The 14,229-nt window shown below is 41.7% G+C and overlaps 1 protein-coding gene across 1 annotated transcript in view; it reads right to left on the reverse strand.

Moving 5' to 3' along the window:
• Positions 1-391: 391 nt before the first annotated feature.
• Positions 392-14,229, reverse strand: part of IGF1 (insulin like growth factor 1) — an 89,503-nt gene continuing 75,665 nt past the window's right edge. The window contains exon 4 of the mRNA XM_038756760.1: positions 392-451. Within this exon, the coding sequence (XP_038612688.1) occupies positions 392-451 (60 nt within the window). The remainder of the gene's footprint in view (positions 452-14,229) is intronic.

Consider the following 14,229-nt stretch of genomic DNA (forward strand, 5'->3'; position numbering starts at 1 on the left):
CAAGGCTGGTGAATGGCTCCAGCAGCCGGGTTCATAGATTAATTTAGTGCAATTGGGTCCATCAAAGGCCCATGCATTTCTGGGCTTTTGAGGGGCACAGGACTAAGATTTTGTGCAGGATATTGAAGACAGTTTAAAGCTCCAATAGCTATATACCAATTCCAGGAACATTTTAGCAACGAGTTGGTTTGCGACAATGTGCACTAAAGACTTAATATTGGAATGTTTAGTTGCTTTGTTCATTGGGAGAATGCCCATTATTTGAGATTTTATCAAGCTTATTAAAACTATGTTTTGTTTTTGAGTCTTCCAATGTTTAACAAATAACTTATTTACAGCAAAGTATCCTGCAGGTGGCACATTCATCCTTCACTCCTCTGGATGGTATTTCTTACATTCTGTAGCTCCTGTTTCCTGCACTCCCTCTACTTGCGTTCTTCAAATGTACTTCCTGAAAACAATGGGAAAAAAATCCTCATTAATCTTAATTAAGCTAATACCGGTGGCTTAATGAACAAATCTAAAGTACTGCTTATCATTCCATGTAAGAACTTCCAGAACTAAAGTTTCTCTCCTTCTTATCTCTTACAAGGAGTAACTGAGCCCTAATGTGACACTCTGGCTTAGTCCTGCTCACCCAGGTAAGTTGTTAAACCCTTGGGCTTCTTGAACTTCACCCAACTCAGTGGGCCCTTCTGCTGAGATCATGTAGAGTTTCTTTTGGAGGATTTTATTTTCAGAGAAGGAGCACGGGGACAGGTGTACAAAAACACTGTTCAGTTCGGGAAACTTGTGAAATGGAAGCGAGTTTCGCCTCTCCATTGGAAAGAATTAGGAGCCCAAAGTCTGAGTTCTTACTGTGACACACCATCAGTGGCCTAGGAGAAATATCTTTACTCCCGATCAGGAAAACTGGGAAAGTATCTGTCTGTTCCCTACTTTCCCAAGAAGCTTTGAGGACAGGACCCATAATCAACAAGTTGGTTCAGGGGAAAGTCACCATCTAAAAGATTCAGGTTATTTTTCTATCCGAGATGCATGAGGGGACAACAGAGAAGGGAGAGAAACCTTCCTTTACTCCAACTCTCTCTCTGTTGAAGCAGGCATGCCTACCCCTGATTCAGTTGGAGATTCTCTGCTCAGGCATCACCTGCTGCACTCCCTCAAAGCTTTGTTGAAGAGGTATCACAGAGGAATGAAGCAGTGGATCTGTGCAGAAGGCAGAACCACTACTAGACTAATCCCACTGCCCCACTCTCTTCCTTCTTTAGGCTGCTCTGTGCCCATAGATAGAACCTCTAGGGTTTCACCTGATACTTTCCAAGTCCTTAGTACAGTGCTCTGCACACAGTAAGCGCTCAATAAATGCGATTGAATGAATGAATCAATGTAACAACCTAGTAAAGATGGGAGGAGGAGGAGGAGGAGGAAACTCTTTCTTCCAAACCACATAAGTGTGTCTCACCACCTGTGGATATCCTTAAGGAAATCAGTTATTTTTTTTTTTTGAGAAGCAGCATGGCATGGAGGATAGAGCTCAGGCCTGGGAATGAGAAGGACCTGGGTTCTAATCCCAGTTCCGCCTTTTGTCTGCTGGGTGACCCTGTGGCAAGTCACTTAACTTCTCTGTGCCTCAGTTACCTCATCTGTAAAATGGGGATTAAGACTGTGAGCTCCATGTGAGACATGGATGGTGTCGAACCTGATTAGCTTGAATCTACCCCGGTGCTTAGAACAGTGCCTGGCACGTAATAAGCATTTAACAAACACCATAAGAAAAAGTGTGAAGCTGTAAGCTCCCTGTGGGTAGGGAACATGTCTACAAAATCTGTTATAGTATAAAAAAAAAGATGGCATTTGTTAAGCGCTTACTATGTGTGAAGCACTGTTCTAATCGCTGGGGGGGATACAAGGTAATCAGGTTGTCCCACGTGGGGCTCAAAGTCTTAATCCCCATTTTACAGATGAGGTAACTGAGGCACAGAGAAGTTAAGTGACTTGCCCAAAGTCACAGAGTGGACAAGTGGCAAAGCTGGGATTAGAACAAATGACCTCTGGCTTCCAAGCCAGTGCTCTTTCCAGTGAGCCATGCTGCTTCTCTACTCTCCCAAGTACTTAGTACAGTGCTCTGCACACAGTAAGTACTCAATAAATAGGACTGATTGATTGAGAGATGGACACTGGGCTCATAATCATCTGGTTTGACCTTGGATCACTCACAGAAAGGGACCTTGCATTCAATTTGTACTATTTTTCCATTGGGTAACTCTGGGCCACCTTTCACCACTGGTGTTTTCATAAGTGGCTTTTTCATAAGTCTGGTATGTTTTAATACCAGTTGTGCAAGGCAGTCACCCTTGAGTTCCCAGAGCTCGGGTTTACCAGTCACCTGGGAGATGCAGGTTAACCATACTGGTTAGCATCTCTGCAAAATGTCCAGAAGGTTTCCAGTAGAAGGGAGGAGAAGGAGAAACAAGTAGCCGGGGCACTTCACAGACAGAACAACTAGCCTTTGCAAAACCAAAAATTAATGGAATTGGAATACAAATCCGAAGAGAATATGAGCAATTTGCTTTGCAGTCTTACTCGCTGGCAGGGCATATTGGCTTTCAAAAGTTCTAGAAGAAAATTTCCTGGTATTTATCCATGACATTTCCTCCCAAGCAGAAAAGCCTCCTCTATTAATTCACTGCTGTAGTTTATGATGGCTGAGTCATCAAAGAAAGCCATTGCACTCAGATAGGTCAAGGGTACCAGTGTTGTATTTTATCTCCATGCCAAATGTGTGATGCTCTCTTTCCTCTCCTGCAATAGAAGGGGTCGGTTTGAGTCTGAGCAAGACTTGGGGGGGTAGGAGGGCCGATTCTAGGCCTGACATTGCAGCTAATCAGAAGCCACACACAACCAAATCGGGCTCCTCCTCAAGTAGCACGTTTCCCGCGAACACATACAGCTGAGATCATTCAAAACCAGCTGGAATGTCTGGTTCAAGTTTGGCTCTCTTCCCAGGGTTTTGCACATGATTCCTTTGTTGCAGACAATGACAGTGATATAACGAAAGTACGCGGGGACTGTGGTCTCAGTCACATCTGTTGCTTCACTCATTGTCTTAATTTAATTATGCAGGGGATGAATGGCAAATGACAGCCATGTTAAGAACAGCAGTCAGTGTTGGCACCTATCTCATAATCACTTCTTGAAGGGTTATGAAACTGTCCCCATTTCAGGCAAGCAAAAACTTTTCACTTCAACAGCTCATCCAAAGCAAACCAACCAACCAAAGCAGGACAGACTTTCGAAAGGAAAGGAGTCCTTTTTCTAGTGATAATGGCATTCTTTAGTTTTCCCAGGGTTCCATATAGGATCACCCAGGTATAGGATCACCCAAGTATTTCTTCTCAAGCTCTTTGAGATTGTTATGAGGCAAGTCAGTTCTTCAAAAGGTCAGCTCAGTTTCCTCATCTATAAAATGGGGTTCCCTTTCCCTTTTAGGCTGTGAGCCCTGGGTGGGATGTGGACTGTGAACTGCTTTTCTTTGTAATTAAGCTAGTGCTAAGTACAGTGCTTGGTACATAGTAAGCACCTAATAAACATTACTATTATTGTTTTTATTATTATTATCATTATTATTAACCAAATCTTTCTTGGGCACAGGGTATGATCAACCCATTCTCTGAACCACTGGCTTCAGAATGATTATTATACTTCCCCAAGTGCTTAGTACAGTCCCCTGCACACAGCAAGCACTCAATAAATACCATTGATTGATTGAGTGACCTCAGTCAGTTGTCCAGCTATTTTTGAAAAATCTCCATCAGTGACCAAGGTTGGTGAATTTGGTACCCTGGCTTCAATTCACAACTCACTCATGTCCTGGGGAAGCCTATTTTAAAGAGACATGCTATAATTTAGGTTTGGTTAGTGCAGCCCCAGGTGCAGAAAAAGGGGGTGACACTTGAGAAATACTGACTTCATGAAGTGGAAGGCCTTTCTTAAACAAAGGCTGTTTCTGAGCAGGATAAGGACTATTTTGTGAAAGGATTTTTCTACTGCAAAACTTCTTTTGACCTGAAGCTCCTCAGAGCGAATCTAAATGTCGACACCTACCAATCTCAGGGTAGATGTGCGGTGCAGATAGGAGTAGTGTTTATTGAGCTATGTATCAGTCTTGATCTAGAAGCAACATGGCATAGTGGAAAGAGCATGGGCCCAGGAGTCATAAGACCTGTGTTCTAATCTTAGTTCAGCCACTTGCCTGCTATGTAATCTTGGGCAAATCCTTTGATTTCTTTGTGCCTCAGTGCCTCATCTGTAAAAGAGGGAAAAAACATTTGTACTCCCTCCTCCTTAGACCGTGAGCCCCATGGGGAAGAATGACCATGTTCAATCTGCTTATATTGTACTTAGTGAAGTGCTTGGCACATAGTAAATGCTTACCAAATACCACAATTATTATTATTATTAGAACCTGCCTTGGCTTCCACCTTTCCACCTGCTTGATGGGAAGACCCTCTTCAGTTTCTCACCCTTCTGTTGCTCTGGGAGCTTCATGCCAGTCTAAAGAGTCCAGGTAGGCTGGCAGAAAGGTGAGGAGAGCAAGGCAAGGTCCTCAACTTCTCTGCAGAGCAGCTGCACAACTGTGTGGATTCCCAGATTAGCCAGGAGGCATCCTGGAAAGCACGGTCCCAGAGCCAAAATTATCCAGACATATAACCTGAAATAACTGATGTTCATCTGATTCCAGGATTAGCAATACAATTTACTACTTGCCAGTCTCTCTTTAGTGACTTTGAAAATGAAGCCAGACAGGGTTATGTTATTAGGAAACATGTTTTGGGGAGTTGGCTTTGGAAATGAGTGTTGGTTTTTGACTCAGGTAGATTTGAATAAAGTGTGGGATAGGCCATATCTGGGCAAAGGCAGAGTTAAAACCAGGGACCTAGATCAATTTACCAATGGTATTTATTGAGCACTTACTGTGTGCAGAGTACTGTACTAATTGCTTGGGGTAGTGCAAATCAGCTGATAGACACTATCCCTGTCCACAAGATACTGTAATCTAGTAGGGGAGAGAGACTTTAAAAACAAATCATGGATATGGAAATCAACAGATTATAAAGTAACCTGGGGGTGGGAATAGGGTGGATGAATATCAAGGGGCTGGGAATATGGGCACAAGTGCATAAGTGAGGCAGAAGGGAGAGAGAATATGATGGGGAGATGAGAGGTTAGTCAGGAAAGGCTTCTTGGAATAGATATGATTTCATTACGGCTTTGAAAATTGAGAGTGTTGGTCTGTCAAATATAAAGAGGGAGGGAGTTTCAGGCAAGAAGGAGGGTGTGAAAGTTGAGATCAAGGCATATGTTCAAGGTTGGAATTAGAAGAGCAAAGTTTGTGGGTTGAACTTTAATGGGAGATGAGTGAAGGGAGACTAGGAAGTCTGAGTAGGATGAGTAGGAAGGGGAGAACTGATTAAGTGCCTTAAAGCCAATTGTAAGGAGTTTCTGATAGATGTGGAAATGGAAGGGCAACCATTGGTGCTTTTTGAGGAGTGGGGAGATTAGTGCAGAGTGACTCCTGAGAAAAATGATCTGGGCAGTAGAGTGAAGCATGGACTGGAGAGGGAAGAGATTAGAGGCAAGGCGTCATTGAGGAGGCTGATGCAGTATTCTAGATAGGATATGACCAGTGCTTGGTCCAACATGGTAGCCATTACGATGGAGAGGAAGTGGGGGATTCTAGAAAGATTGTGGAGATAAGATTGACAGCATTTTCTGACTGAATATGTGGCTTGAATAAGAGCGATGAGTTTAATGCCAAGGTTACGGACTTGAGAGACAGGGAGGCTTTGTGGTGTTGTTCATAGTGATGGGAAAGTCAGTGGACAGAGAGGGTTTGGGTGGGAAGATGAAGAGATATGATGGCATTCCTACAGAAATCCACACGAAAGGATGGGACTATGCCTCAAAATATGACTGAAAAATGGTACAAGACTTGGAAGATCCTACCATAATCAAGAAGAAAGGTGAAGTAGAGACTGGGTAAAATCCCAGTATATCTTAGTGCTTTACATTCCTATCAAGATTCAAGGCAGTGTCTGGATATAACCTACTGAAGAATCTTGCCTACTATGTTGGTGATGGAGTCTCTCATCAAAAACGTGGCTGAGCCTGGGTCCGGTCACTTTCTTCCAGGAAGACCGCAGGACTACAAGCGTGTAGGTGTGTGGGAGCCCAGCACACCATGAAGTTACATACAGAACCCAATTTTGACTTTAATGACTACAGCATAGAGCCAAAGATGTGCCTTTGATGCTACAGTCTGCCCCACTTAGTTGTGCCAGTGATTTTCAGGATTAACCATATTCTCCCTGACTATCCACTTGGCTTCCGACCAAAAAACAGACACGATCTTTGCAGCAAGACAACATAGAAATTCAGGGTGTCTCACCAAGAGCTCTCTTTTCTCTTTTCAGGAACTTGACAAAAAACATTAGGCCTTATTAACAGATTTGTATCCTGGACATCCACATCCAAACTGGCTGCTCTGTAAAACTCATTTGAGCCTAAGGCCATTGATGGTGTGGACAGTCAAATCTTGAAGTTGCTCTTTCTAATCATTTTCTTCATCTTTGTCGGAGAAAAGCTGATCTGTTGGGTAGGTCCGCTACTGATCAACCTATTCTATGCAGTGAAAGTGAAGATTTGCAAAGGACCAGGAATCTAGTATCTCAAAATGTACTCCATTATTAGCCTATATCCAGTTTAGAAATATAGTGTAGCCTCACCTCTTCCTTTATGAAAGCACTAATTTTCTGATTAATAGAGAACATGATTGATATTTTCAAGATCTTACATTTTTATCAACTTAATAAAGCCAGCCCAACTACTTATTAATAGGAATGATGTTTATTGACATTTCTTGAAATCAGGCCCAGGATTGACTGCCACTATTCCCTTGTTTTAACTCTTTAGACTCTTGCCTCTGAGACAAGAGGCAGGCATGGAGGAGTGTGATATTGGGCAGTTTTGAGTTCCCATAGGAAGCAGTGATGCTTTCTAAAGATTGAAATTTTCAGCCCTGCTCACATAGAATAAGCAAGTTTTGTACAGTATAATGTCCTGGAGAAATACTTGAGAGTCATGTGCCTTTTGAGAGTCATGTGCTGCTATTTTATTAGGTATTTGATATGGAGGTACTATGAGTAGCTGAGAATGACCTAGTCATCTAAATATCTGCTTTGGAATTTTGAAACTCCTTGGAACGACAAGTTCAAATTCCAGCAGGATTGCCTCACCCTTTCATCCTTGTCAGGCAGACAAATCCAATGGCTGGGAATTTACTCACTGTTTTTGAATATGACCTTAAAAACCAAGATTCCTATCTGTTCAGGATGACTGTTAGGCAATGCCTACACATTATATTAAATAACTGCATTTTCTGTAACCATCAGGCTCGCTCTTTTGATTCAGGCAGTTCATCTACAAATACAGATGGTATCGTTTCAAGTGGAATAGGAAATGGAGGTGGATTAAAATAAAAACTGTCTCAGATCCATAGAGGCAGGGTTAGACTGGCAGGGGAATTTGCACTCACTCTGGAACTAGAGTGTTTGCAGAGTAAATCTCCCTACCTCTCTAAAAGAAGCTTCAATAGGCAGAGGAGAGGAAGTCCTTAGTACCATGCTCAGCACAATACGTTTGATTGATTGAAGAAGACAGATAGATAGGGTTGATTGGCTCAGGAAACCAAGTACTGTGATACTCCTGATGTATCCAATTCTTTGTCTCTCTTCAGGTGTGATATAGCTACACCTGGTCCTTTTTGAAAGAATAAGGGTTAGGGTTAATGTCTGTGACCAATTTTTGTGTCATTATTACTGTCTTCAGGGTCTTACATTTTCATCAACTTACTAAAATGAGGTCATCTAGAACTCCACCATTCTCAGCCTGAAATCTTTAACGTATGTCTCAAAGAGCTAAGTTTAGAAGACTATTGGAAGGTGTGATTCTCCTCTGCATAAATATTACATGCATTTACACATTTACATTTATAAAGGTTTTAAGATTAAAACCTCTTCAGGAATGTTTGCAATGTATATACAGTAAATCTTATTCTAGGAGAATAATTCTATTTTGAAGAGAGGGAGATGGACCCCCTCATTCCAGCAATTCACACACATGCACACAGAAAAATCTATCAAGCACTCAGATATCCTGACTTCACCATCAATCATATTTATTGAGCACTTACTGTGTGCAGAGCACTGTACTAAGCGCTTGGGAAGTACAAATTGGCAACATATGCTTTGACTTCTTTTTAGTGGTTAGAGCTAGGGAGAATGGTAAAAACATTTTGCATGATGAGTAGATCAAAGTTTATAAAAACAACTGAAGCCTCTCTTTCTCTCTTTTTCTCAATTTATCTCTCAGTCTCTCTCTCTCACACACACACACACACATACACACACAAATAGACTCCCACAAGGAGATGTCTTTTCCCAGGGCAAGAGAGCTGGTAATTACACTTCACCCTACTCCTTTTCAGGTCCCGTTCACCCTACTTAATGCTGTGGGCCCATCAGGGCCGATTCAGGAAGGCTAGATGAACCTGTTTCCACATAGACAAATAGTTTTTTGACTCAGCTGTCTCCTAGCCCAGCCCAACAACAGTCCTGCCTAGAATCTTTGTCAGGAGCCCAATCCAACAACATGGTCACAGTTCATTTAGAGCCAGGGTAATATAGGGATCATAGATATACCTGGTAGAATGACCCATTAGTGATAATGATTTTTCCATACTTCATATAATTAGAATGTTTCCACGTATCTATAATACGATGGATAGAAAGGAATCTTGGAGTTTGCTTTAGAAGTATTTCTTGCTCTATCAGATCTGACTGCGGGCTTGGTATTAATGAACTAAATACATAGATCCCCTCTCAAATGCAATTTTTAGGTTACCAAATCAATTCCTGATTAATCCCCTAAGTGGGCTGGGCTAGGTCTTCTCCTCCTCAGCAGGGCCTATAGAAGACCCAGTTCCTCACAGTCAAGTTAAGGAGATAATAGCCTCCCTTGAGCTAGAGAGTTAACGATTGGTTGTCGTGAGGAAGTTACTGCTACCACTTTGAGCTCAAATATTCGGATTCCCTAGGCATTGCCAACTCAGCTGACTTTTCTCACATATTGATTCTTTAGGTTAGGCAGAGTTATGGTACAAGAGTCTGCAATCCTAAGATTCCTCAGCACTTATTCATGGATGTCTCCATTTCATGACCCTTAGACATTTATGTTACATGCCTGCTTTAATCTTAAAATTACAGAAGTCCCAGTGACGTTCTATCAGGCTGCAAAAGTGTTGGCACTAAGTTTAATATTTTTGTGGGACATTGTAAAGCAGGTTAGAGCAAAATACTACTTTGATTGTTGATTCTGTGGACCACATATTTGGTTAGCTGTTTGCGTTTGTCTCCACTTCTTTAAAAGAAAAAGTTTAAAGAGATTATCTTGCCCAGAGTCCGTTGTTTTTGGAACTGATGAAAGGCTCAGACAGTGTACTCAGCTCTGATGTGGCATTTATAAAAGTGCACTGGCAGATTCCTGCAATGTCACTGATATAGGCCAAATAGAGTCACAGGAGGATGGCCAGGTCATTTTAAACCAAAATGCTATTATTATTTTTCTTCCCTCAAGTTCTGCCACATGTAGGTTTTCTGATTTCTTCAGTGTTTTATTCATCATTGAATTACACCAGATCATTTGGTTTGTAGAACTAAAGGAAAAGCCAGTCTTTTTTTATCATATTGAGTCTTTTAAACATAAAAATATATTTCAATCATTAGAGGTCAGGAGAGAGATTTTCTGGGGGTCATGGAGAGACTTGGAGACATTGAGCCAGTGAGCCAAACACAAGCGAGGCAGTACGACCCAGCGTATGGCATGGGGCTGGAAGTCAGGAGACCTGGTATCTAGTCCTGGCTCTGACACTTGCCTATTGTGTGACCTTGGGCAAGTCACTTCACCTCCGTGCAGAATGGGAATTAAACGCTTGCTCTGCCTTCCACTTAGATTGTGAACTTGTGGTACAGTGGTTGTGGTGAATCCAATGATCTCCTATTTACCTCTGAGCATAGCACTGCACTTCGGTATATCACTGAATCAGTAGATTAGCACAATACTTGCCAAATACTTAGCTCATTAAAATTATTGCTAGTATTATCATTACTACTATTACTCAACTTTTCTGTTCCTAAATCTCTTCACTTTGAAGAAGGAGGCTTGCCTTGTGTTCTTTGACTATTATTATTATTATTTGACTAATAATAGATTATTGACTATCAATAATGATACCATTATTAATGGGCAAATAAATGAAATGGGAAAATTATTTTAGGTATTTTTAAAATGGTATTTGTTAAACACTTACTATATGCCAGGTACTGTACTAAGTGCTGGGGTAGATACTAGCTCCCTTTATTCATCCCCTCTCCCAACCCCATTACACTTACGTACATATCTGTAATTTTATTTGCTTATATGAATGTCTTTCTCCCCTTTAGACTTTAAGGTTGTGGTGGTCAGGGAATGTGTCTGTTACAATGATATAGCGTACTCTCCCAAGAGCTTAGTTTAGTGCTCTGCATACAGTAAGTGCTCAATAAATAATATTGACTGCCTAGATACAAGGCAGGAAAATCAGGTTGGACACAGTCCCTGTCCCAAATAGGGTTCACAGTCTTCATCCCCTTTTTCCTGATGAGGCAACTTAGGCACAGATAAGTTAAGTGACTTGTCTAAGGTCACACAGCAGACAGGTGGTGGAGTCAGGATTAGAACTCGTGTCCTCTGACTCTTAGGCTTGTGCCCTTTCTACTAGGCCATGCTGCTTTTTATATAGCAACCTTCAGGAAGGTAAATATATGGGGAGCTAGAATTTTTCTGAGTAGATAATCCTTAAGCAAGAAATAGATTGATAATATTTAATCAGGTTTTCATCAGAGTAATTTAAATCCCCTTAGGGAAAAACATTGCTGCCATTTCTACTTTCCAGATGAAAAACTGAGACACCAAGCGGAGCCTACTATTATATAGGGACAGAAACCAGTGTCTTGCCTTGGGATCCTTTCAATAGTCCCTGTTTCCAACCCAGAGTTTGGGGAGCAATCTCTTAAATAAACACCACTATACTGATTGTACCTCTCCCCAACTTTCAACCTGTCAGCTTACTCTTTTTCTGGCCAGTCAAAATTCTGTCTAGCCATAGATGTTCTCTCCAGCTGCGAAAATAGAACATCCCATTTATTTAACAGACTCCAAGCCTCTTTTACCTTTCTTTGTTCAAGTTCTTGGTATTGGCCAGACCAAATGCTGTATGCTAGTATTCATATAGTCTGCAGAGAAATCCGAGAAACCTTCGGCACCCCAAATTCAGTCAGTGAGCCATTGACGTTTTGTTGGTTTTAGTTTGAAGTAAAATGTTCTATCCATTTGTAGGAAAAACTAGGGTTGTTGTTTTTATTTTTTGGTAAGATGTGCCTTTGTAATGGTTATTTGTTGATCCTGGTAGTAACTGGACCTTGTTCATTCAGCAGGATGCAGGGCCTAAATATAGCACTGCAAATAAAAGCTAGTAACACCATATAAATTATTTGGGTTTCTGTAACTCTCTTTTCTCCTTATTTGGGTTTCTGTAACTCTCCCTGTTGAGAAAACTGGTGAATGGGTTTGAGATCTATCATGTGAGGTGTGCTCAGCTGAAAACCTCAAACACTTTGGGAATGCCTGATTTAAAGTGCAACTGAGCCACTTTTGCAACTAGATCAGAGGGGAAGAAGTTTTCTCTCTAGGAAGTGAGAGAGAGTCATGACCACACAAATGAATTCCCCTTCTCCCATAATGTTTATTTTAAATCAATCAATCATATTTATTGAGCACTTACTGTGTGCAGAGGACTGAACTAAATGCTTGGGAGAGTAAAATATAACAGAGGTGATAGACACATTCTCCGCCCACAAGAAAATTACATCTAGAGGCCGAGACAGACATTAATTTAAATAAATAAATTATAGGTATTCACGTAAGTTCAGTGAGGCTGAGGGACAGGTGAATAAAGGAAGAAAATTCAATGCAAGGGTGATCCAGAAGGGAGTGGGAGTGGAAAAAGAGGGCTTAGGAAAGACTTCTTGTAGGAGATCTGCCTTCAACAAGGCTTTGAAGGTGGGGAGAGTAATTGTCTATCAGATGTGAAGAGGGAAGGCATTCCAGGTGAGAGGCAGGGCATTGAGTGAGAAGTTGGGAGCAAGATAGATGAGATCAAAGTACAATGAGTAGGTTGGAATTAGAGTAGCAAAGTTTCTTTAAAGCCCTCATTCGGAAGTCTTTGAGTTTGCTTAGGAACTAGCTTCTACTAGATTGATACTTACTCTTTACTTTGCTAGCTTGTTTTAAAAGAGGGGAAAACCCCATGAATTATATACAGATGCATCTAGAGGTGACAACTAGTACCCCAGGTTGTATCATTTTTTTCTTTTGTTTCTTGTTCCATTGGAGAGTCCACTGATAAAACCTGAGATATTTCCCAGAGACACAACCCAGTGGTTGGTACATATTAATACTAAATGAATGAATTACTATTTCCTAGCTGTCACTTTTCATTTTGCAATACTCTTTCAATCCCTGAAACTGTCCTTACAGTTAGGGCAAACAGCCTTCTCATTTTCTCCTAGGGGTACTTTCCCAGCTCCTCCACTTGTCTGCTTGGTGACCTTGGGCAAGTCACTTCACTTGTCTGTGCCTCAGTTACCTCATCTGAAAAATGGATTGAAACTATGAGCCCCACATGGGACAGGGACTGCGTCCAACCTTATTTGCTTGTATCCACCCCAGTGCTTAGTACAGTGCCTGACACAGTAAGCACTTAATAAATACCACATTTATTACTGTTATTATTTCCTCACCCCCTTTGTAACTGAATGGAGTAAATACAGTGTTTGAAAATCATTTTCCAGTGAGATGGGGTTGTTTTGAAATGAGCCTGCAGAAGTCAAACCTAACACTTGACAACAAGTTGGCTAGTTGTTGTCAAAGATGATGCTACTGAGCTCCTCTCCATTTATGGGACTTCGGCTGAAAAGATCAACTCGCAACAAAACTCACTTCCCTGTTTGTCCACAAAGATAATTCTTTTACTGCATTGTTTATGGACACAGAGACCAGAATCCCAGGAGACAGTCTTGGAAATAGACAGGCCCAGAATGGAGTAACAAATGATAGTTCCTTACTGCATTGATTCTTTTCCCCACTCAGGGCCAGTCTTTGTTTTTGGGACTGCCTCCTGGGGTTCTGTTCTATCAATCAGTCAATCAGTCGTGTTTATTGAGCGCTTACTGTGTGCAGAGCACTGAACTCTGTGCTTGGGAGAGGACAATACAACAGAGTTGGTAGACATGTTCTCCGCTCACAACGAGCTTACAGTCTGGAGAAATTCTGTGATTGATCGTTCCCTGTGCAATCCCCATGCAAGAAGATCCACCTATCCCCCCTTCCCAGACTGGTTTGTCTGCTGGGATGGTTCTCCAGCAGTCTTCCATGAATCAGGCAGCTTGAGCCCGGACTTCACTATAATCAGCAGTACCTCACTGTTGCTTTGGATCCACCTGTGACTTCCTTCAAGAGCCCAGATATTAGTATTCTACCTACAACACAGAGTAGTTAAGGCTTTTGCTGGGCACCAGTTTGGTCCCATACCCTCCCGCTTCACTGGGGGAGCCTTCTGGTAATTTTCCAAGCCTAGGTTAGGTGTTCTGGAGAGGGAGAGAGAGAGGAGAGCAGAGAGGCCCAGTCCCCGTGGCAGCCCCTTCCAACCAAGAGGCCTGCACAAGGAGCAATCTCACAGAACAGGTACTATGTTTCTCAGCCTAGTGCTTTTAAGCCCTGGCTTGCAGTGTGAAATCCTCCTAGCACTAACCCGTAGTCCTGAAGGAAGCTAATAGACCTGGGATGGATTCTATTGGATGTTTTCTACCTACTGTTCATTTGCCCTGGGCCTTTTTGCCTTTTTCTCTCTGCTTTCCTCAGTCTGCTTCTTTTTATCAGTTATACATTGACTTTGTATTCTTAGGCATTTGTAAGATTCAGTGAATATGAAAAACAAAAAGCTACACCATTAAACTTGAAACATGGTAGTGCTAGTTTTATCAGGACTTCTGAAAATCAAATCTAAGGTAT

This window comes from Tachyglossus aculeatus, chromosome 14, assembly GCF_015852505.1.
Source record: "Tachyglossus aculeatus isolate mTacAcu1 chromosome 14, mTacAcu1.pri, whole genome shotgun sequence".
In the NCBI taxonomy this organism is placed as follows: Eukaryota; Metazoa; Chordata; class Mammalia; order Monotremata; family Tachyglossidae; genus Tachyglossus; species Tachyglossus aculeatus.